Source organism: Empidonax traillii, unplaced genomic scaffold (genome assembly GCF_003031625.1).
Source record: "Empidonax traillii isolate 1590-97213 ecotype Southwest subspecies unplaced genomic scaffold, ASM303162v1 scaffold86:size2944007, whole genome shotgun sequence".
NCBI lineage: Eukaryota > Metazoa > Chordata > Aves > Passeriformes > Tyrannidae > Empidonax > Empidonax traillii.
Genome location: NW_020955279.1, coordinates 945,911 through 967,042, shown reverse-complemented (window position 1 = coordinate 967,042; position 21,132 = coordinate 945,911). Strand labels below are relative to the sequence as shown.

The 21,132-nt window shown below is 43.5% G+C and overlaps 1 protein-coding gene across 1 annotated transcript in view; it reads right to left on the bottom strand.

The window, feature by feature from the left end:
- Window positions 1-4,578: 4,578 nt before the first annotated feature.
- BMP7 (bone morphogenetic protein 7) overlaps window positions 4,579-21,132 on the bottom strand; it is a 44,088-nt gene continuing 27,534 nt past the window's right edge. The window contains exons 3-7 of the mRNA XM_027881298.1: window positions 13,911-14,059; window positions 9,031-9,228; window positions 7,688-7,764; window positions 6,984-7,094; window positions 4,579-5,770 (exon numbers count right to left, since the gene is read on the bottom strand). Of these exons, the coding sequence (XP_027737099.1) occupies window positions 5,621-5,770; window positions 6,984-7,094; window positions 7,688-7,764; window positions 9,031-9,228; window positions 13,911-14,059 (685 nt within the window). The 3' untranslated portion in view covers window positions 4,579-5,620. The remainder of the gene's footprint in view (window positions 5,771-6,983; window positions 7,095-7,687; window positions 7,765-9,030; window positions 9,229-13,910; window positions 14,060-21,132) is intronic.

The window sequence follows — 21,132 nt, the reverse complement described above, 5'->3', positions numbered from 1 at the left end:
GCTGGTGTCACCAGCAGCCACTACCGGGGCCATTGCCCGCTCTGGATCTTAGTGAAGAGACCATGCAATGGAAGGGAAGGTGGGGATTTAGGCTGAAAGGCTCCCAATGCCTCTGTGAGGCTTTTTGTACCCCACAGTCATAGTGACATTCTAAACCTCTATGTGCTGCTTTGGAAATTTAGCACAACCCTGAAGTCCTGGGCTTGAGCCCCAGGTGCTGACATGCTAAAGCACAGCAGATCCACTGAAGTCCTGGCATCTCCTCCTTTTTCTTAAGAGCTGCTTAAAATAAGCCCATTAGCCCCAAGTTATCAGCAGCACAGAGCTGCTAACTCAGGAGTCACTTCAGCTCCCAGGGAAAGGGTAAGAGCATGTTTTTAATTACGGGCAAGCCCATGGACGTTGCAGTGGATAGAGGCACTCGCCCCCTCCCAACTCCAGGCACAAATGCTCCATTCCCCAAATTACTGCTGACTGGCCTGGATTGGGTTTTATTGCAGACAAGCAAGCCAATTCTTTGAGGGTGAGGTTAATTCAAGCAGCCCCATGTAGAGCTTTACCCTGCAAATGGTTAAATGCTTAACCATGCCTGCAAAAACTAGTCAAGTGCAAAGCTGCCTTCCTAAGGGTTTGTGAGCCCCCAGTTTCTCCAGTATTTTTCGGTGGTGGAAAAAATGGGAAGTTGATGAACCTGCCAATGGCTTGTCCTGTTTTCCTTTTAAACATAAAGCTCAAGCTGTTTAAGACTGTGCTGTATTCATTTACAGAATTAATTCATACATCAGGATTCTATTAATTGGAGAAAACAGCAGATTTATCCCAAAGTGGCAAAACTTACAATATCAATAAATAAATTTCAAAATATTAACATTTAAAAGAGTGCTCCAGTTGCCTGGTCAGCAAACAGGGCCTTAGAAAACCCATGTGTGCACTAGGAAACAAATCAGTGCATTAAACATATTATCCAAAACTCCTGGTCTTTCTTAGCTGCTGGTTTAGGAATACAAATTCCACAGTATTAAGCAGGAAAAAGGAATAGATATTTTTATTTAAAACAGAGTAACTAAAAGTGACCATAATAAACCATTTGTGTTGCTTTTGTACTTGGGTAATGAATGACTGCAGAATAAAGTGCTCCTAGTTTTTGCCTCGAGGTCTTGTCAATCATTACCTGATAAATAAAAACTTCAAACAGGCTCCTTTTAACTTAATTGGGCAAAATTTCTCTCCGAAGGAAGGGTGGAATACAGAGAATAATGTGTTTGTGGCAGCAATAGAAGTCAGCAAGCAGGGTATTTGGAGGGAAGCATAGAGGAGATGCAAATTCTGAACTCAAAAGAGGAGTCTGTGGGGGTTTTTATCAGTTCCCATTGCAGGCAGAGGAAATTCCCCCAGCCCTCGGCCTTGCTGCTGAACTGCACTTGCCCAAGTTCTGCTCTCCCTCTCTGATTTTAGGCTTTACAGCTGACACTTCCATAACAATCAAAAATCTTAAAATTACACTAAGGCTTATTTAAATAATTATTTTTTATTATATGAACACTGGCAGCAATGGAGGCAGTTTCCTGCATGGGGACAAAAGAATTCTATTGTCAGTGCTGGAACAGATCTGAAACAGCTCAATTAAGCAAACATAACATCCTCAAAGTCTGGCCTGAAAGGAAGTTAAAATAACTGATCTATAAAATGTTTTAAATGTGCTTTAAAATGTCATTACTGAGATAAATTTAGCTGTTTTGAAGCTCGTTCACTAGAGTTTTATGGCCCTGCCAGTTTATGGCAGCATATGTATTGATGTCAAGAATTCCTCTTCCAGAACAGTAGATGAGGAGACAAAGCCATGGGAGTGCTGCAGACCACGGGGAGGCTGAGCCAGCTTGGGAACAGAGTTCTGGCTCCCAGGCTGGGAAAGCTGCCCCAAAGCACATCCAGCAAGCTGTGTGTATTTGTGGCAGAGCTGGAAACCAACTGATATTTCACGATATAAGGCTGGATGTGTTGAAGTTAATGGTAAAACTGCTGTTGGCTGCAAGACTGGCCTTGCAAAGCAGCATGATTGATTTATTTTGATGTTTCCTCCCCTTTCTGGCACTACCCTTGACTTACACCAGATCTAATTGCAGAGAATTGGGACCATAGTGAGAAATACTGGAGGATCCTTTTTCTAACATTAGTCCAGGCCTACAGAAGCCAAGTAGGTATTGGTTTAGCTCAGTAAAGGTCTTTCCACTGATGATTTGCTGGACTTCCGAGCAGTGCGCAAAGCAAATTTACTTATGAATTTGTAATTGCTTGTGGAAGATGGCAAATTAACTCCAAAATGCTGATGATTTAATCCTCTGGCTCAGCAAATACATCTGCATAACCTGGCACTACTCTGCTCACAGCTCAAAGTAAACAAGAACCCCAAAATTGCTGTTATGCCCTGAAGATATAAAATTTAGTTAATAAGAGGGATTTAGACCATTATTTTTTTCAGCTGCCTCCATAGCAATGCAGTGTGGTATCCACAGTAGGAAACCTCATGCCAGCAGCATCTCTGAAATATGCTAAAACAATCTAAAATAGAAAATGTCAGCTTCTTGGCTGATGTTTCTTTGGAGTTTCTTTCTTACTTTCTTGTGCCTCTATAATTTTATTGGGATGACTAAATCTCTGAACTATGTTAGCAGTAAACAGAACTAATTTACCCCCCGCTTCTTTGAAACAGCTGCTGACAGCTGCACTATAATTCAATCATGGATCTTTGCAGTGCAGACTGCAAAACACATTCATATTTTTTGTATTCTTCCCTCCCTGTTGTATTTGGACCAAAGGAGTTGCACCAAATAGCAACATGTGCTGGTTTTGCCCGTACATAGAGATTGAGCTACATGAAAACAGAGGCTCAAGATGAAATATTGTCCAGCCAAAAAGTTCTTTGAATATCAGGAGAATAACCACACAGATACACAATGTCGTCGGGATATCTTTTGTAAAGTTGCAATGATTTATTTTACTAGTTTGTACAAAAAGGCTTCTGACAACTGCTCTATGAAAAGAACCAGAAATGTGTATGCATTTTTGCCAACTGTTAATAAATATCTTCTTAAATAAGGAAACAAATGTGTTTAGGAACCGAGAATCATTTTTCCTGGATGTGATTGAAAAAGGAATTCAGAGATGGAAATAAATAATTCTTCTTCCGCTTGTGACAACTATTTACATAAAAATGTACAAACAGTGAAGCTGATGTTGAGCCTAGCAACAGAAATCCTGTTATTATGTTTAAAAACAATAACAAAAAGCCCCCAAAACAGAAACAATCCCCACATAATATTTAATATATGAATCCTATACAGCAAGATACCGTGGTCCAAGTTAAAAATGCAATACACCAACTCAGTGACCACCAATACTGAAACACCCGCAAGAAAAAACTAATCCTTGACTACTAAATAGTGGAAGTTTAGGCATGATCAGCTTTTAACTTTCTAGGTAGCACCTTACTTCCTTCAGGAGGTTTAAGAAGCACTGGTGTATATACGTATACAATGTCAAAAGAGCCTTCCCATCTGTGAGGTTTCAGTTCCTCAGTCTAAATAAGTGACGCACTGAGGGCAGTTTTGGCTGTTTATCATGGATGGTCCTGTCTGCAGGCTCCAGGAGAGATGGTCTTTTGGCTTCAGCTGTTGTCCTGCCGTGGGGCTGGCTGCAACTGTTTGGCCAAAGTCTCACCTTGGGATAGTTTACAGGAGTCCTGCCAGTGGAACATGGCTGGTGCAACCAGGCTGGTCCTGCAGATGTTTGAGCTGCCTGGGTTGGGTGCCAGGCACATCTGGTAACGTGGCAACTGCTCACCCACTTTAAAACCTACCGATGTCGTGGATGGACTTCCACTTTCCCATCAGCCTGACCCTGCTACAAAGACAACTGCTGGGAAAACACCAATTGACTTAGATGGGATTAGAATTAGACCATAAGAAACAAGTTTCCAATTCATTTCATAGGCAGTAGGGGTTTTTTTAGTTCCTTTGCTTATTCTTTTTAAAGTGAGGCATCTGGTCTGGATTTGATCTGTGACTTAAAGGGAGAAGAGCAGTGAGTGATGTCCAGAATGGGGTGGTTGTGTTCATTTATCTTCTTTCTCTAACTCTCCTCTAAGGCAAGATATGGAGCCAAGTCCCCACTGTGGCTGCATCACTGAGCAGAGACACCAATCTCCAGGGATTTATTATGTCCTGGACCCATCTGTTGGAGGTTTAGGTTTTTGCAGTTTGGAGATTTAGAGCTGGGTGTGCTGTGGACCTGTTGTTTTATTGGGCAGAATTTTCTTTTTATCCCTGTGGTGAAATTTCTGCCAATCCTACTTTGGTAATCCCAGCACATGCCAAAGTAGGGAATTGGTTTGTGATTGGTTGCTGCAACTTTGTATTCTTCTTTGCAACAACTTTAATAGAGTTTTAATTACTTAAGTGTGATGTTTGTGTAACCTGTGACTTTAAAAGAAGGAAGAAGAAAAGCCTCGAGGGGACATTTTCTTTCTTCTGGTTTCAGCTTCTTGGGGGCTCTTGAAAGAGATGTTTTTTGTTGTTTTTCTGAGGTTAAGCCAACACAGCAGAGGGTTTATCAGAAGCACTGACCCTGGGAAGGAGAGTTTCCCACCTTGTTTCTATTCTATGTGGTACTGGGTGTATGTCCCAGCTTACAGCACCTTCTGCACTTGACCATGTTCTCCAAAAAGTGTTGTAACTTGTTCCCTCAGTGAAGTCAATGGACATTTTCCAAACAGCAGTGGGATCTTTAGCTGCAGTACACAGCTCCATAGCTGCTTTGGATACCCCAGCTAAAAGTTAGGTTTAATCCCTGTTTCTCAGCATTTTGCTGTTCCCTGTTTCAAATTCATAGCAAGTTCAAATACTTTCTGCTTGCAAAAGGAAGTTTCCTTCCCTGTAATTAAGTATACTGTAGTAGTCTTGCTCTTTGGAATTAATTTCTTCAGTTCTTCTGCTTGCCAATTAGTTATTTTTTTCTTAGACTGATCTGTGCTTTGAATTTGTGTCAATCCACATCCAGCTTTTGCTACTGTATTTTAAAACTGGAAGTTGCTTGTAATTATCTTTGGTTTTGCTCATGAAATTGAAGCAGAGGGATGGAATAATTCTCTAACAAAATACCTGTTCACTCCAGGTATATTTTGTTCACTTATTTTATTGCAAACTGTGTTACAGGAACTACACACACTTATTAGTCACAGCACAGTCTCACCTTGGATAGATTATTACTGTTTAACTCACAATCAACACTGGTGAGTTTGCAATCTCCAGAAAGACTCATTTGCAAAAGTATGTATTGTAGAAGCCAATTTTGTAGGCAGATTAGTTTTTAAACAGTTTCTCTGGCTTGTTTCAGTTTACAAGCTCATTGTCTGCAATAAACTAAAACAAAATGTGTTCAAATGCCACTTTAGATCCAGAAACTGTTCCATTGTCTGAACTTTCAGAGGCCTGGTCCTAAAAACTGTTAGGGATTTTTTTAAACCCATGGCTGGAGCGCTAAAATTTTCCCCTCCCCCACATAGCCATACAAACCCACTCTTTACAAATAACTTTTTTCTTTCTCCTTTTCCTTTCCTACAAATCTAATGGCACCCACATGCTCGTACCACCATGTTCCTGTATTTTTTTAAGATAACATTGGAGCTGTCATCAAAATAGAGCACTGAGATGGCATTGAGTTGTGTAGGAGCACAGCAGGGTTTCGGCACAGTCTCTGGGTTTATAAAGTGAACCTGGGGAATGAAAGTAGAGGAATGTTAAGATTTACTTCTCCCCCCTCCTCTCCCATGTTTTTGTTTCCCAGGAAACCTTCTGTCTGTCCCACCCCCTCGCTCGGACATGTTTGGAACACCTGGCTTTGTGTACAAACATCCTGAGATGTCCCCTGCGTGTGCGGAGGCTGACGCACGCACCCAAGGCTGATCTAGCTGGAAATCTTTCAGTGAGGCAGGTTTTCATTAGAAAACTCCCATTTGTCAGAGTAGTCAGTGTTCTGCAGTGGGTACCAGTTACGATAAACTCTGTAGGATGTGTGGGCGAGGTTTTGTTAACAGTCCTCTCAGCCCTGGGCTGGGGCCCCTGTCCCTGTGCCCAGCAGCACCAACACCCAGTGGGGGCCAAGGGATCCAGGTCCCCTGAAGCTGTGGGACCTCCAAGGAGAAGCGGGGGAAAAGACAAATATAAGCAGTCTACCAGGAGAGAAACATGCAGATATTTCATTCCTTGGAAACAGTTGCTTCGAATTTCCCTGACGTTTTTTGCAATGTTGTCTTTAGATGTGCACAGGACACGGGATATAGATGAGAAGGTGCAGTGAGCCTCCTTGTGCCCTGCAGATGTGTGCAGGGCTCCCGGAGCCCAGCTGGGTAGGGGAGGGTGTCCAGGCATGCAAGTCAGCTGGAGGTGCAGTGGCTTTGGTGACACAGCTGGTCTGGGTAGCCCCAGCCAGCAGTCCCCCTGAACACAAGTGCTGTGTCACGAGCTCAGGGCTCCCATCTGGACAACTTTGCACCATTTCATAAAGTAAATACATAGCCCAGCTGCTCTGTGCATGTAATTCTGGGATTCACTGACCCCTTCCTCCGTCTGCCCCCAAATCTGCACTCAGTGGATCCTTACAGAGTTCTTCCAAGGGATGCTCATAGTGGATCTCACATCCTGCTCTTTCATTTCCATGCAGTGGAACTAAACCCCCATCAAGATGTCTATCATAGTGCCCTTTCAAGCTAGAGAGAGCATGTCAATGCCTGCAGCAAAGACAGGGTAATTTCTAGCCAACTATTAATTCAGGCCACTTGGCCAGGCATGTTGAGCAGATGCTGCAGGCATCAAATGAGCTAATGCAGACCTTCCTTCTTAGGCCTTGGAGACTCTTTTGTGTATAAACCTCTTTCTGAACAGCACCTATCAGATATAACCCTGTACCAGGAGCTACAGTGCACCTACCAGTGTCTGTACAATGGCATGGTTTGTAGCATTCATGTATGAATTCAAGGGGAAAGCACATTCTCCTTCACAGTAATAGGCAGCGTAGCCCTCGGGAGCGATGATCCAGTCCTTGAGTAAATCGAAGCCATTAGATTGTGGAGAAAGACAGAAATATTGTGCAGCAAAACAAAAAGCCAACCAGCACATAAATCTATCCATTCATACATCCATGTTTAGTTGCAGTGGCCTGCAAAATAAATATCTGGCACTCTGGCCCTTTTAGTGCTCTCTTATAGCCCTCTAAAGCAGCTGCTTTTCCTGGAGGGACAGACACATCCTCCTTTGCAGATGTGCCCATATTGTAGCTGAACATCTGGGTTTAGTTGTTTATCCATTCAGCAGTGTCCTCCTGGCTGCCCACAAGGATCACTTCACCCAGCACCGCAACACAGATACAAGCTTTCAGAAAGGAAAATGTTTTTAACCAGGTCTAAAAGAATAGGTAGCTGAAAAAGGAGAACTTTCAGCAGTGCCAGGGCCTCAAAAGGACCTAAGGGTGTTGAGTTCCCAACTTAGCAGAAGCACTTCTTAAGCATGCTAAAGGCAATATACAATTTTTTCACCCCGAGAATTATAAAAGAAATCCAGTTATTGGCTTGAACTCGCTATTTGCAGCTGGATAAGTGACGTGCAAAGGCACCTCAGTGACACACAGCCCTTACCTGCCACCCCAGGTCCCTGAAGCTGACGTAGAGCTCGTGCTTCTTGCAGGCCTGTCGCTGGTCACTGCTGCTGTTCTCTGCATGGGGAGAATGGGTGGCCATGAGCTTGGGCTGCCCCAGCACCCACAGCCCCCAGCAGGGAGTGAGGCATTGCTGCTCATCTCTTGCACATGAGGTGCCTTTTTTAACCATTTCAGTTTTAGTCATAAAGTAATGATAGGATTTAACACAAATGAAATGCCCTTCTGGCTTCTTGTGCAAAGTCAGAAAAGATCTGGGAAAATAGCTTTTTTCTTTTTCCTTTTTTTTTCTTTTTTTTTCTGAACAACCATAACTCTCCATGCAGTTTTGAAACTGTGCGCCCATCCTGGACAGCCTGAGCTGGAGACCTAAGCAGAAGTACCACAAAGAATGGCCTGAGCTGAGTTTTTTCATGGAAAGGCTTGCCAGGCGTTGGAACAGGATGCCCAGGGATGTGGTGCAGTCACCATCCCTGGAGGAATTTGGCACTTAGTGCCATGGTCTAGTTGTGAGGTGGTGATTGGTCCAAAGGTTGGACTCGATGATCTTGAGGGTCTTTTCCAACCATAGCGATTCTGTGATTCTATAAAAATGTGACTGCAACCCTCGTTGTTGGAAGCCATGTTTTCCTTTGCCTCCTGCCTCCCATAAGCTCTCCTTCCATTCAGTGAGGCTCTCACCCAAAAAGAGCTGGAATTTGCTGCTGCCCCTGCAGAGTGAGCCCTGTGCTGTGGCTCCTGCTGGGACCGTCATCAAGGGCCTGTTACTCTGAGGTATCACATAGTTAAGCCACGTTTCTATTTCAAATGCCTGATGGAGTTTTCTTCCATATTAGGAAGCAGAGCTCCCCCCAGAATAGCTGTGGTTATCCTGAGAATGAATGGGTTTTCCTCTTCCACGCAAGACTTTTGGGACTGCTACATTATTTGGGGGCTAAACTTAAAATCACAAACTCTGAAAATGGACAGCCTTTGGATTCAGACCCTCTGAAATATCGTTTTGATCACTTACTCATTGCTTTAATGTAATTATCTTCTGTTTCAAAATGAGAATTTATTTCATGTTGGGAGCAAAGGAGTTTTTCTGGTTAGGTGTTTTGTGTTTTTTTTCATTTGGATTAAGAAATCCCTCAATTTGACATTGCACCAAAGAAACATTCTTTTTTCTAGCTTTTTTGAAATAATCCCTAATCCCAAGCAGTTTCAAACCAACCACTGAATGCCAGTGGTGGACCAAAGAGACAACAAACAGACATTGTGGGAGAAACTATTCCCACGTCATCCCACACCCAGAAACACAGACCCAGCAACCCCACGGTGTACCTGCAATGTTTGACACCCGGAAAGCTTCCTGGTTCTTTGGCGTTTTGGATCGGTTCTGGCTCCTCTGCTTCCCTCCCGTGGAGCGAATGCTGCGCAGATGGACCTCGGTGGCTTTAAAGAAGGCGACGGTGAAGGGCTGCTTGTTCTGAGGGCCGTGCCTTCCGATGAGACCCGCCAGCTTGGGGTTGATGCTTTGCCCTTGGAGCAGAACAGACTGATAAGAGGGACTGCAGCAGCTTTTCCAGCATGACCAGGATAACAGGGAGGAGAGCTGCTGGCTGGTACGGCTGATTCCTGTGTGCACTGATCCACCAAGGACCTGGACTTAAACGGCAAAGCTGCTTCTGACAAGAGCAGCTCAGCACAGCTAAACTTCATTTTATATCTGCGTGTAAAAGTTACATAAAATAGCTCTACCTATAATTATTTTACCCTAAATCCGCTTAGCATTAACTTTTCCTGCATTCTTTAGAGGGGTTTCTTTAAGTTCACCAACCTATAATTTGAAGTGATCCTATAAAAGGAACCATAAAACTCAGCCCATAGGAACACTAAATTCCCACTGGAAGGTTATTAACTTAAAATAAAAATGCCTTGTATGGAATGCTGACAGAGTTCCAGATATACCTTAGGTGAAAAAACCAAATGTTTAGAGACATTTTGCTTATTGCTGCGTCTTGGCACTACCATATCTGATTGCTTTGTTGCAAAACTGGTGGTTACCATCCATGTGTCCTTCATTTTGGGCTTTAAAATAATTTGATTTTTGGTAAAAGACAATTAGGTGGTTTCTCTGTAGAATTAATTATTTACAAGAAAGGCAAGGAGAGGGTGGCAGTGGGAAATTTAGTATTTCTCCCTGTTGCCTCCAAAGGATGTCTGGGTGCTGCTGTGAAATGCAGGAATGATATGAAGGATTATTCTGTTCCAACCTACTGAGTGCTGCTGCTAAGTCCAAGTTACGTTAATGGCTTTTGTGATCCTTTTCTAAGGACAGAGCTGGGCTTTGTCAGCCACAAATCAAATGTGCCAAAGGACAGCTGACACTTTCCTGGAGAAGCCCTGCAAGGCAGCCTGGCTGGAGAGAGCAGGAAAGGAACTCTCAGTCCACCGGCAGAAATATCCATACTAGTTTCTGACTAATGTGTAAAAAGAAGCTGGTAGCCTAAAATACTTCTAGATGATATTCTATAGTTGCTCTTTTTAAGATGAGTAAAGTAAATGCCAAGGCTTATAAATTATTGTCTTTATGAAATTGTTTCTGTCTTTGCTCTTGGACCTGTCCAAAAGACTGGTAAATATGACATACCCAGAAAAGGGGGCTCTAGTCAAAGCTCAAGGCCAAGAATGGACTGGCCTTGACTGCAGTCCATTTTATGTTTTTCTAAAACCATGAGGAAGTTCCAAGATCAGTAAATGGGATTTGTGGAGAGGGCTGGATCAAGAGGTGTTTAATAGGACCCTGGTAACAGGAAAACTGCCTGGCATGGCCAGGCCTCACAAGCAAGATACAGCAAAACTAATCTGAGGACAGGGCAGCAGGAAAGCTTGGGTGAAAAGAGCAAAACTCATGGCAGTAGAGTTATATGTGGACACTCATCAACAGCTCCTTCACCTTCTGCTTAAGCTTCTTTCGGGAAACTTGTCCAAACAGTTTTCATTTTAAATATTTGTGGCTGAGCCCACAAAGTGCTTAAGCAAGCAGCCAATGTTAAATATATAAGTAGTTCCACTCGTGCTCAGGCTTTGCCAGATCTGAGCCTTATTTCCTGAAAACAAGCTCACCTGCAGGCATTAGAGCTCACTGAATGCTGCCCCTTCAAACAAGACTTTCTGCTTCCCAAAGCTGTTTAAAGTAGCCCTCGGCTGTGGCTTTTCCAGTGTAAATTATTTTACCTTTCCCACAGCTCTGAATAGGGCAGCAGCATGCATGAGCGGACCCAGCTTCATCCTGATGTTTAATGGATTGGCACTAGAGCAGCAATTTGACCAGTAAAATACCAGTGTAACACCAACACCTCACGTTCAAGGCCAGTACGGTGGCAGTGTTGACTTAGGGGAAAAAGAGGTAATGCTCTGTAGGTGAAGCAGCATATTTCTTTTTAATTGAGATGGGGAAAATGCTCTTTTTTAAACTTTTCTAACCACCCAGAGCGCAAGGTTAAACATAAGGAGATGTGTGTAATCACCATTAGACAATAAAAAACTTCTCCCACAAGAGCTAAAGCTGTGCTCATGAACCAGAGGGTATGGCTTCATCTGCTCTCCTGAAGGTGGTTTTTTAATACTGTCAAAAATGGGATCTAGAGTACCAAATCAAGTAAACCCAACCCATGTGTTGCTGCTGAGAGGGGCATTGTGGGTGCTGGGCTGAAGGCTACTGAGTCACTCAAGCATTTCTTCTGCTGGAGCTGTTCCCTGGTCTCAGGGATAAACAAAACCTCTTTGATTCTACCCTAATTATACACGTTGATAGACTTATTTGGCAAGATTATAAAGAAATACAAAGATCAGTTAAGTCAGCTTATTTTGTATCAGTTCATCTGGATAGTGCTTGTGATGTCAGATTTTTTTTAAAATAGGCTGTATTTGCTTCATAATTACAGAACTCTATATGTAACAACAGTTACAAAGAAAAGTTGGGTTTGGTTGTGTTTTTTCTAATTCACTTAAAGCCTTGGGGATTGCCCAAGCATATAGTGTTGCATCAAAATCCTGCTGTGTTTGCAGCATATGATTTTCATATGAAGTCCAGGTGTAAAAGCAGCTTTCTTGTTAGTGCACACAATTGGTCTAAATCCAAATGAAACTGGGGGAGCAAGGAAGGACATGTCCTTGCCATTCAAAATAGAAAATAAAATTCATGTGTATGGAGGAGAAATGGGAGTGCAAAGATGTGCTGCCAGGGAAATTGGTTACAGAAGACAAGCAGACAATTGGGTCCTATATCTCTGTATTTACTTACTAAACACTGCAGATGGATTTTCTAACTTTTAATGACAGGCTGATTAAAGTATTTTGTTAATCTGTTTGCAGAAAGCAGCAGTTACTTTGCAAAGGGGTGCAATCAGAAATTCCCAGGTTCAGTGATAAGTGCATTCTCATCTGTTATTTGGCTCAATGGAAATTAGGAATACAATTTCTTTTAGCACTCCCGAGAAGTCTGAATTTGTATATGTCTTTGAAAGTTCTCTCTGTGACAGATCTGCCTATGTGTTTGTAAGGGTCCACTTCTAACTGCTCCAGCAGAGCAGAGTTACTGTAAGTGTGTGCAAACCTGCAGCACTTCACTGGATGCAGGATCCTGAAAAGCCTCTGTTGAAATCAGTAACACATTTATAAATCAACTGCCTTTCTCCTTAATGCTGAAAAATGGGACTGACTTTTGCTGTAAAATCAGGAGGTGAGGATGGGGGAGGACAGAGAGATAAGATTTTATCAGTAGCAGAGGGTGAGTGTGAGACTGCAGTATTCACAGTGCTTGGAGATACTCAGCCTACTTCCAGCTATTACTTTTCTGTGAACTCTGGCCTGGGTGTTGATGGATTTTCTATACTTGAATAATGATTGAATAAATGTGCAATGATCATGGACACAACCTCTGTTCTCCCAGGTAGTTCATTCAGGAGGCAACCAGGAAACTAAAACCAAGGACAAGTGTTTGAAAAGGGGTTAAATTTGGTTGTCAATTTGCTTTACTGTTCTAACTTTAGGAGTTAACTTGTACATCAGGTTGAATTTGACTCTTTATACAAAGATGTCTTTGGGGTGGGGACTACTAACTTCCATGGTGAAGTTCCTTCTTTGTATTTATGTTTGGGTTTCTGCATTCACTGATCACTCAGAAAGGGCAGGTTAAAACAAACCCAGTGCACTTCTCTGTGCAGGTCTCACATGAGTTAAATCACCCTTTCATGTCAATGACTCTCTGTAGGTTGCCTGTTTCGAAACATAAAGGCAGAGCCTTTATGCAAAATGTTACTTACTGGAAACGTGCAGAGTGTTGGGAAAAAAACAAGAGCAAGTGATATCATAGATGCAGTGAGTAGAGAATGAAAGTATGTCCTTAGATAACTACACCCAGAATATTTATAATTTTGAGCTGGCTTTTCCTTAAGCATCCTGTGGGGCAGCCAGGCAGTTCCAGATGGTCCCAAGTCCTGGAAACCCCCAAGAAGATATCCAGGATACTTTGGTTTCCTTGCACAAGTCTCCAAGTGAGAATCAGGGATCTTAACATTAAGACAAAGCAGCATGACTTTTAGTTAAGGTCTGATTAGGAAAATTCCCCAGCTGATTCTAAAAACATCCTTTCTGGAGATGTTTCAGAACCAGGTCTTTCCACTCACTCCCAAACCTCACAGATTTGTACCATACACTGCAGACCTTGTTGTCCAGACCATGCATGACTTTCCCAGTAAGTTCTGCTGCCACAAAGGAGATTAACATGGTTCTTAGCTGTCTTCTGAATTTGAAAGGCCTTCTGTGCCAACTGACAGCAGTCTTCTACATCACTCAGTTGTGCCTTCTTGCACATGGCAAAGTTTATTCCTCTCTCCTTGACTGGACTGTGCTACCTGCAAATTAGCCAGCAGCATATTCGTATCTTGATGGGGACGTGTACACAGCTAATACTGGAATTACTGCAGGCAGGTCACCAATCTGTTATAGCATCTGAGTACATCCTTAACCTCAAATATGTCTAGGGGCTATTTTTTTATTATTATTATTATTATTTCCACCTTATGCAAATTCAGGAAAAACACTCTTATGAAATCCTGTTCACAGGAAAGAGTGATGAATGCTTAGGGCTTCCCCTGGCTGGGAATCAGATACCTGAGACAGAGACTCACTGATTGCAGCTGGTGTCTGACACTCACCATCAATGCCTTCCACGGAGAGCTGCAGGCCAAGGTTGTGTTGGGGATTCACCACCCAGTGATTGCTGGTTGCAGTTATGTCAAACACCAGCCACCCTTCCTCTGCAGCCCAGATCGTTCGAGAGTCGAGCAGGAACAAATCTGAATCCCTGAAAAAAAAAAGAAGCATAGTTCCCATTTACCCAGGCTTTCCATTGGAGTCTCTATAAGCACCCACATGTATGCTTTAGGCAGCATCTTGAGTCATCCTTTCAGTGATATCTTCCCCTCAGACAAAGCTTCTCTTCTCTTCAAAAAAGGGAGGATGGGTTGAAGCCGATTTGAGGTGGCTTTGGGTTACTTTGCTGTCACAGTTAACCTTAGAGCTCCTGATGCAGCTTCAGAAAAAAGGCTTGCCAGGCACAGATCTGCAAAATTACTGTTTGCATATGTAAACCTGGTAATTGGGCAGACAATGCTGCTCATTAGCCTTTCCACACATAATTTCCTAACTTTCATGCATAATTGTAGCACTGGTGCAAGCCAGCTGGAACACTGGTGTGCATACAATAACATATGTAATGGGTTTTTTAATTCATTCATCTGAGGTTACAGATAACTGGTTGAGACTCTGCTGCACTGCTGTGGTCACAATTTTCTTTCAATTCATAGCTTTTTTTTCCTAAAGGTCACTGTTCAGTTACTCCAGGTAAAGAACTAATACCAGAAAATAACAAAGATCTGCAATAGAGAAGATTCTGTGCATTTGAAGAGTGAAATCAATTTGGATTTACAAAACATTTCCTGGCAAATTTTTGAAAAATGAAAACTAGAAAAAGCACAGGTTCTGTAAGGCAAAGGGAGAAGAATCTGCTATCAGAAATTAACAAAGATATAAAACTTGGGTGAAAAAATGGGTAGTTCCTTCATAAAAAAGACTTTACAAGAAGAACAAAGACACACAGTGGAAGTGTCTAGACAAGCCCTGTAAGAGCTGCTTTTGTACCTACAGCACACAAACATGGTAACTTGTTGAAGTGTAATTATATCCTTTTGAATGAAGAACTATCCTTGGAAAACCCTTTAATCATGTCCTCAAAGCTTAAAGAAATCCTTATGAGTTTTGTCACTATGGATTCGTCAGTGCAAATATATATGTTTAGCTTAGTTTACACAGTGCCTCTTCTTTGCACAGAATATCAAGTGATCAGAAATGAATCTGAGAAGTGCTGTTGGCGTAAAGGCATTTGAGTCATAGCTTTTAGTGATTCTTTTCCCTGAGAGATTCCACACAAAACAGAAATGGAGGGGGTTTTGCAATGTTTTTACCATCTAGCTTTGCTTTCAACCTTTGTGAGCTAGAGAATATAAGCTGATGCATTTCCTCCATGAGATAATGGGTGTCACTGCCTCTGAGTCCTTGATGGCTTACATGAAATTTAATTTCTGAAATTGGTTCCTGCAAAGCACGTGAACACATGGCCCAGGGTGTGTAAGAGGAGGACTGAGTCTCCTCCCCAAAGCGGGATCCCTTCGGATACCACACGGCTGAACGTGCAGATCCAGCCGGTGCTGCTCAGGGTGCAATTAGTGCTTTCTTTTAAGCAAAGTTTTGGTTTGTGGAAGAAGCCCTTCATCAGAATTGGACTTGCTGCAACACTTCCTTGCTACCACGAAGGGGACCCTGTGTTTGGGCAGCCGAGGTGGATGGCTCAGGAAGGGGCTACGGTGCAGAGATGGAGAGGCTCAGTGCAGGTGGTGGGAGCTGCTCTTCAAACCTCAGTCAGCTTTGCTGGGTGCCCTTAGGAAAACTGAAGTTAAATAGTATGGATAATCCCCTCTCTCCATAGACACATTAGTTAGAGGAGTGCAAGATGCTTGAACTTCAAGAGGGGGGACAAATTTCCTGGGGTTTCATCCCCACCCAGAAGCAATGGCCCTGTTCCCGCAGAGCATTACACAGCCCTGTGGACACCTCCCACCCTTCCCTGTTTACAACACACTGAACAAAACACATCCCAGAGGAGCCAGGGATGAGGGAGTAGTACAGATTGGCCCGTTCCAATGGCTGAGGCCAAGTTTCCAGAAGAGTTTTTATACTCATGTACTGCACTATTTGAGCATGGCCCCCAACTGGAAGTCATGATTCACACAAGGTTTAGTTTATAGGGACTTGGCTTGCTTGGTTTTTTCCTCCTAGTTTGCAGGTTGATGATAGTAGCAATAATGATAATTTTTTGGGGTTTTAGCTACTGCTCAACTGCAGTATTATTACTCAGAAAAACCAGCCTTTAAGCTTCCCATGCTGACATGATGCAATCGGGGTAACCAGACATGAGGCATCAAGTACCAGAGTGAGTCAGTCTGGGAAATTGTATAATGCATTTGTTTTCCTGTAGTTGCAGCAATGTGCAAACAATAGGCCTGGAGGGGAAGACCAAAGTGAGAGAGATCAAAGGGACCCACTAAAGGGAAATGTCCTTCCCACACACACACTTGGAACGTTTGGACCCCAAAAAAGCCCCAGGTCAGATGCTCTTTGGAGAAGTTCAAGCGCTCCTGGATTAGCACTTTCCACTCTGGCCCACCAGCAGTGGGCAGGGATGGGATGCAAAACCTGACTGGTGTTGCAAGCAGAGGCTCCTGAGATTTTGACTCCTGTTCCAATGAAAAGAAACTTTTTGTTCTTTTAAAAAGAACAACTTCCCTTTAAGTGGAAAGCCCTGCTCTCCAAAAACAGGGCAAACAGCATTAAATCACCAGCTAATAGACAGCAAGCCCTTGAGATATCATTGTTGGACAAGAACGTGGTAAGCAAAGCAAAGAAATGTTATTCTGCTTAGACTTAAACAATATTTGCTCTGAGAGCTCACATCTAATCACTTGCCATAGGAGATAGTGCTAGTTAAGACTATCTAATGTGGCTGGTTTGGGTTTTAGCTTTGAGATAAAGATCTAAGCACAAAGAAAAAAAGTTTCTGGTGCACATCTCACTCTGTTACCTTACCTACCAACTCTACTCATAGAGCATTCTTGGAGCGATGTGAGTAATGGCTCTGCAACAAGGAGGCAGAAAAGCCCTTTGATTCCTTGGCCCTGCAGTCAGTTCTTTCATTTAAGAACTTCAGTGCATGTAAGAAACTGTACCGAGCCTTTTACCAGAGCAAGAGATAGGAAAGGCACATGATCCTCCTTTTACAGAAATTTAAGCTGGGACATGGAAATGTTAATATCTAGATTAGAGTTACACAAATTACGAAGTCTAGATCCAGACCACAAGTATGTTTTGTTGAGACCACATCAAAATGGCTCAGCGTTCAAAGTAGTGACATCAGCGGGAGTGTCAGAGCTTTTAGCAATGATAAAACACGGGGCTTTCAGCTCAGCTTTCTCAAGCATCGGGCTGTCAGTGGAGTCTGAGATGAGGACAGGAGGTTGGCACTTGTCTGCTGATGGCTTTGGTAGTGTCTGGCAGCAGATGCCAGAAAAGAGAGTCATCTCCCGTTAGAAAGCACTCCCAAAAATTTGTCTACAGGTCATATAACTACCGTGTGGTCTGTGAAACTTCCTTAGTGAACTTGTTTTCTGGACTCAAGGGTGAGTAACAAGCATTGCAAAGTGAGGGTGGCTGGGCAGGATGCATGTGAGATCGTGTCTGGAAAGCAGCTGGAGTTACAGAGGTGGAAGGGCTGTAGCTGCCAAAGGGCTGTGGAGGGCTGGTGGCAGGAATGTGGTTAAGAAAAGAGATCACAGGTGTTTAGTGGAAGGGAAAAGGACTGGAAGAAGTGGGGACTGTGGGGAAGAGGGGAGAAATAAGGGAAGACAAAATACAGAAAAGAGGAGTATCCTGAAAGGAAATAGTAAAGAAGAGTTACCGTGTTGCAACACAGTAAGATAAGAGATTAACCGCCATGAAGCTTCATGAAAATAGTACGTGTGGGCTCTTTGCCTTTTGCTGGGGTACTTTTTCAGTCTCTAGGATGCTGTTTGGTTTGAAGCCATAAACACTAGAAACATATCCAGAGATAAGAAGTGCAGCATCTTCCCTAATCACCTGCCTTGATGATTTGAGGCACAAGGAGAACATGGATTAGGAAGAGAGACCCAGTGAAAACATGAGAGTTGGCAATTATGCGATAGCAAGAGAACAGGAGATGAAACTGTATTTATAGGCTATAATGCTGTGAAGTCTACACTGCTTTAGGACAGTTCTCTTGCCAAACAGCCCCTGCTTTAGCGTCTGTTTTCTTCACTCACTTTCCCCATCCCCCTCATCAACCCTGTTATTTTAAGCTGCTGGTTGACAAGTGGTAGTAAATACTAATGACTGCTTCCAAGTGGGATAAAAATAAATGGGAAGAAGGACAGGCAGCAGCAAAGGCAACTCCGCAGTTTTCATGGCACTGCAAGCCAAGGTGATTTCTGTGACATGCCAACACTCTGTGTTGGGAGCAGCTTTGGAGCCCTGGCTCACCTGGCCATGTCCTGGCAGCAGCCAGGCCAGGGCCACTGCCAGCAGGTGCTGCAGTGCCCTGCCCATGTCAGATAATCCACCAGGCAAAGAGCACACTGAGGCTGCCCAGTAGCTGTGCTGCTTGAATCCCTGCTAGTTTGAGGAATTACAGATCTAACAGTGCTTTAAACAATAACCATACAGTGACACCTTGCAACACTTTGAACAGCTTTACAAATAGAGGGTCAACCTGCTTCTGTTTTAAAGTGGGAAACACTTAGTGTGGGTATATGGAATGTCTTACTGGCTCAGCATGCAAAACACAGCCTCTAAGCCAGGAGCATAACCCTGTCCTCTTGCTGGGTATTCTAACCCTAGAGGGGCTGTTTGGGTCACAGGCATGGTGCAAGTTTTCCAGCAGGCAGCCCAAGGACAGAGCTGGCACGGGGAGCTGGGCAATTTATGACCAGGTTTGAGCAGGTGGAGGGAGGAAAAGGCAGAGAGAGCATCCTGGGAGGGTTAGAAGACATCTGTTTGGATTAAAAACCTGCAGTATCCAGATTCCAGTTTGCTTGGTGTCATTGCTTAAAGTCAGCTGCAGCTGTACAAAGACAAGCTTAGGAAAATATTTTTCAGACTTTCCTACTTTGAGAGGGCCCCAGGATCTCCCTGGGCCTCTCCCTGGCACGTTTGCAACACCCTCTGTACACAGACCTGATGCAAGCCCTCCTCCCACACCTTCCCTTCCCCGTGCCTGGGATCCCCTGCTTGTCCTTCCTGCTCCCTCCCCATCAAGGAGGGCTGATAAAAGCTCTCCTTGTGCCCCCGGGGACTCTGTGGGGTGAAGGGGAGTCCACAGCAGGAATACGTTTTGCTGGAGGTGATTTCCAAGGACTGGCCTGAAAGCTGACTGTACTGGTAGTGAAACAGATCTGGATAAATTCTGTTGAATCTGGGGAAAAATTAAATTCACTTTAAAATTTCAGCAGACTCTTCATTCTGTTATGTGTGTTTCTAGTAGCTGTGTTGCCTTTCCTACGCAGTGTTAGAGAAGGGTGAGATCTGGGTCTCAAAGGCTGAATAAAGGTGGCAATGGGAGTTTGTTACTGAGATGCAACCTGTTTCCTAAACATGAAGCCTCTTGTAAAAACAGTGCTGAGAGAACTGAGGTTACACACATATTTCTGACAATTCATATAAAGCTGTTTCTGTTCAGCATTGAATCACTGTTCATTAGTGCATCACTTAGCTGAGCAAGAACCTACTGGGGTGTGCAAAATGCCTCCTGCAGCTACTCAAGTAGAGAGTGTCTTGCTTAGCAAGTTCAGGATTTGTCAGAGGTTTTGCAGGCTGCAGTGGGTTTTAGGAATTGTCTGAAGGAGATAACTAGATCTGGCTCTGCTCATGGAGAGCTACAGGGTTTCCATGCTGAAGTTCCCTTTCTACTTGCTGAGAGATTATACAGTTATTAACTGACTTACAGATAAGTCACCAAAAAAAAATAAAGCTATTGTCAATACCTTCCCAGATGCTGTTGCAGATACTGTCATGGTGCTGGGGCACATCAATAAACAAACTCTTCTCTTCTGTACTGCACCATCCATAGAACAATCACACTGGTATTTGTAAAAGCTCAAAAAAAAAAGCACATCTGCTTCATGGGTTGGGTGGGCCTAAGCCTTTCTTAGTTACTAGAATTACACATTTCAACCCACAACATGCAAACAGACTCCAGTGAATGGGAAAAGGGGTCTGGAGAGGGGCTCAGGTTTGATCTGGGCGCAGCAGTGGTGTAGTTTGAAGCACAAGCTAAAGCATTCCAGCTGCAAGTCAAACCCAGGAATGCATCATGTGAGATCTGATTTTTCTGCAGGGCTGGTAACATGAGCATTCAAATCATTCACTGCCTTTGAAGCCTGTGAAATCCATAATGGCCACAAAGTGAACATGTAACAACTACATTTCAATTACCAAAGGCTGGTCAAGTACCTGGTTTTATTCTCTCCAGTAACAAAACTCCCATCGACTTCAAAGGGGTTGGGATTCACTCCGCAGTGCGAGTGCTGGGTCCAATGAAATAGGAGATGCAACTCTGGGATGAGGTATTTCAGCTTCTGAAGGTGCAGACAGAAGGGCAGAATCGAGCTCTGATGTTGAGGGCAGCTATACAGTCTGCATTTTTTCTGCAGCTTCAGGTTAATAAATTGAGGGTGATGCCCTGACTAACAATCTCCCCCAGAACTATGTAGGTACTTTTGGAAAATATGCCAGTTCTTACCAACTATAATAAGAGTTACGTATCCAGCCTGCTCAACTGCTGTTAGAAATCCCCCTGCATACCTGTGTGTCTCTTCTGCACTTAAATCCCTTTGAAATTCTTGCTTTGACCATGGCTTGCAGAGGTGGAGACTCTGAGGGTAATGGATATTTCTTTTGCAAAGTGCTTCACAAACTATTTCATGATTCCAGTGTAAAAGTGCCAAAGTTCATTTCTCTCAGGCTCACATCTGTAAGCTTTATTTTGCCATGTTCCCTGCATAGATGCTCAAGATAAATTACCTTTAACACCTTGTAGCAAGCCTTGTGCCCTGTGATGTGTGCTCCAGAGCACTGGGATCTGCTTTGCTTGCCCTCCTTTTCCAGGAGGGAGGAGATGGAGGCTGGAGCAGCACCCAGCTCCTCCACGGCCACCTCCAGCTCCCCCTTGAAAGGGTTTGTGACCACAACAGGGACTTGATGTCCTGCTGCTCAGCACCCCTCTAAAGCCAGTCCTGGCTTTGTAAAGCACTT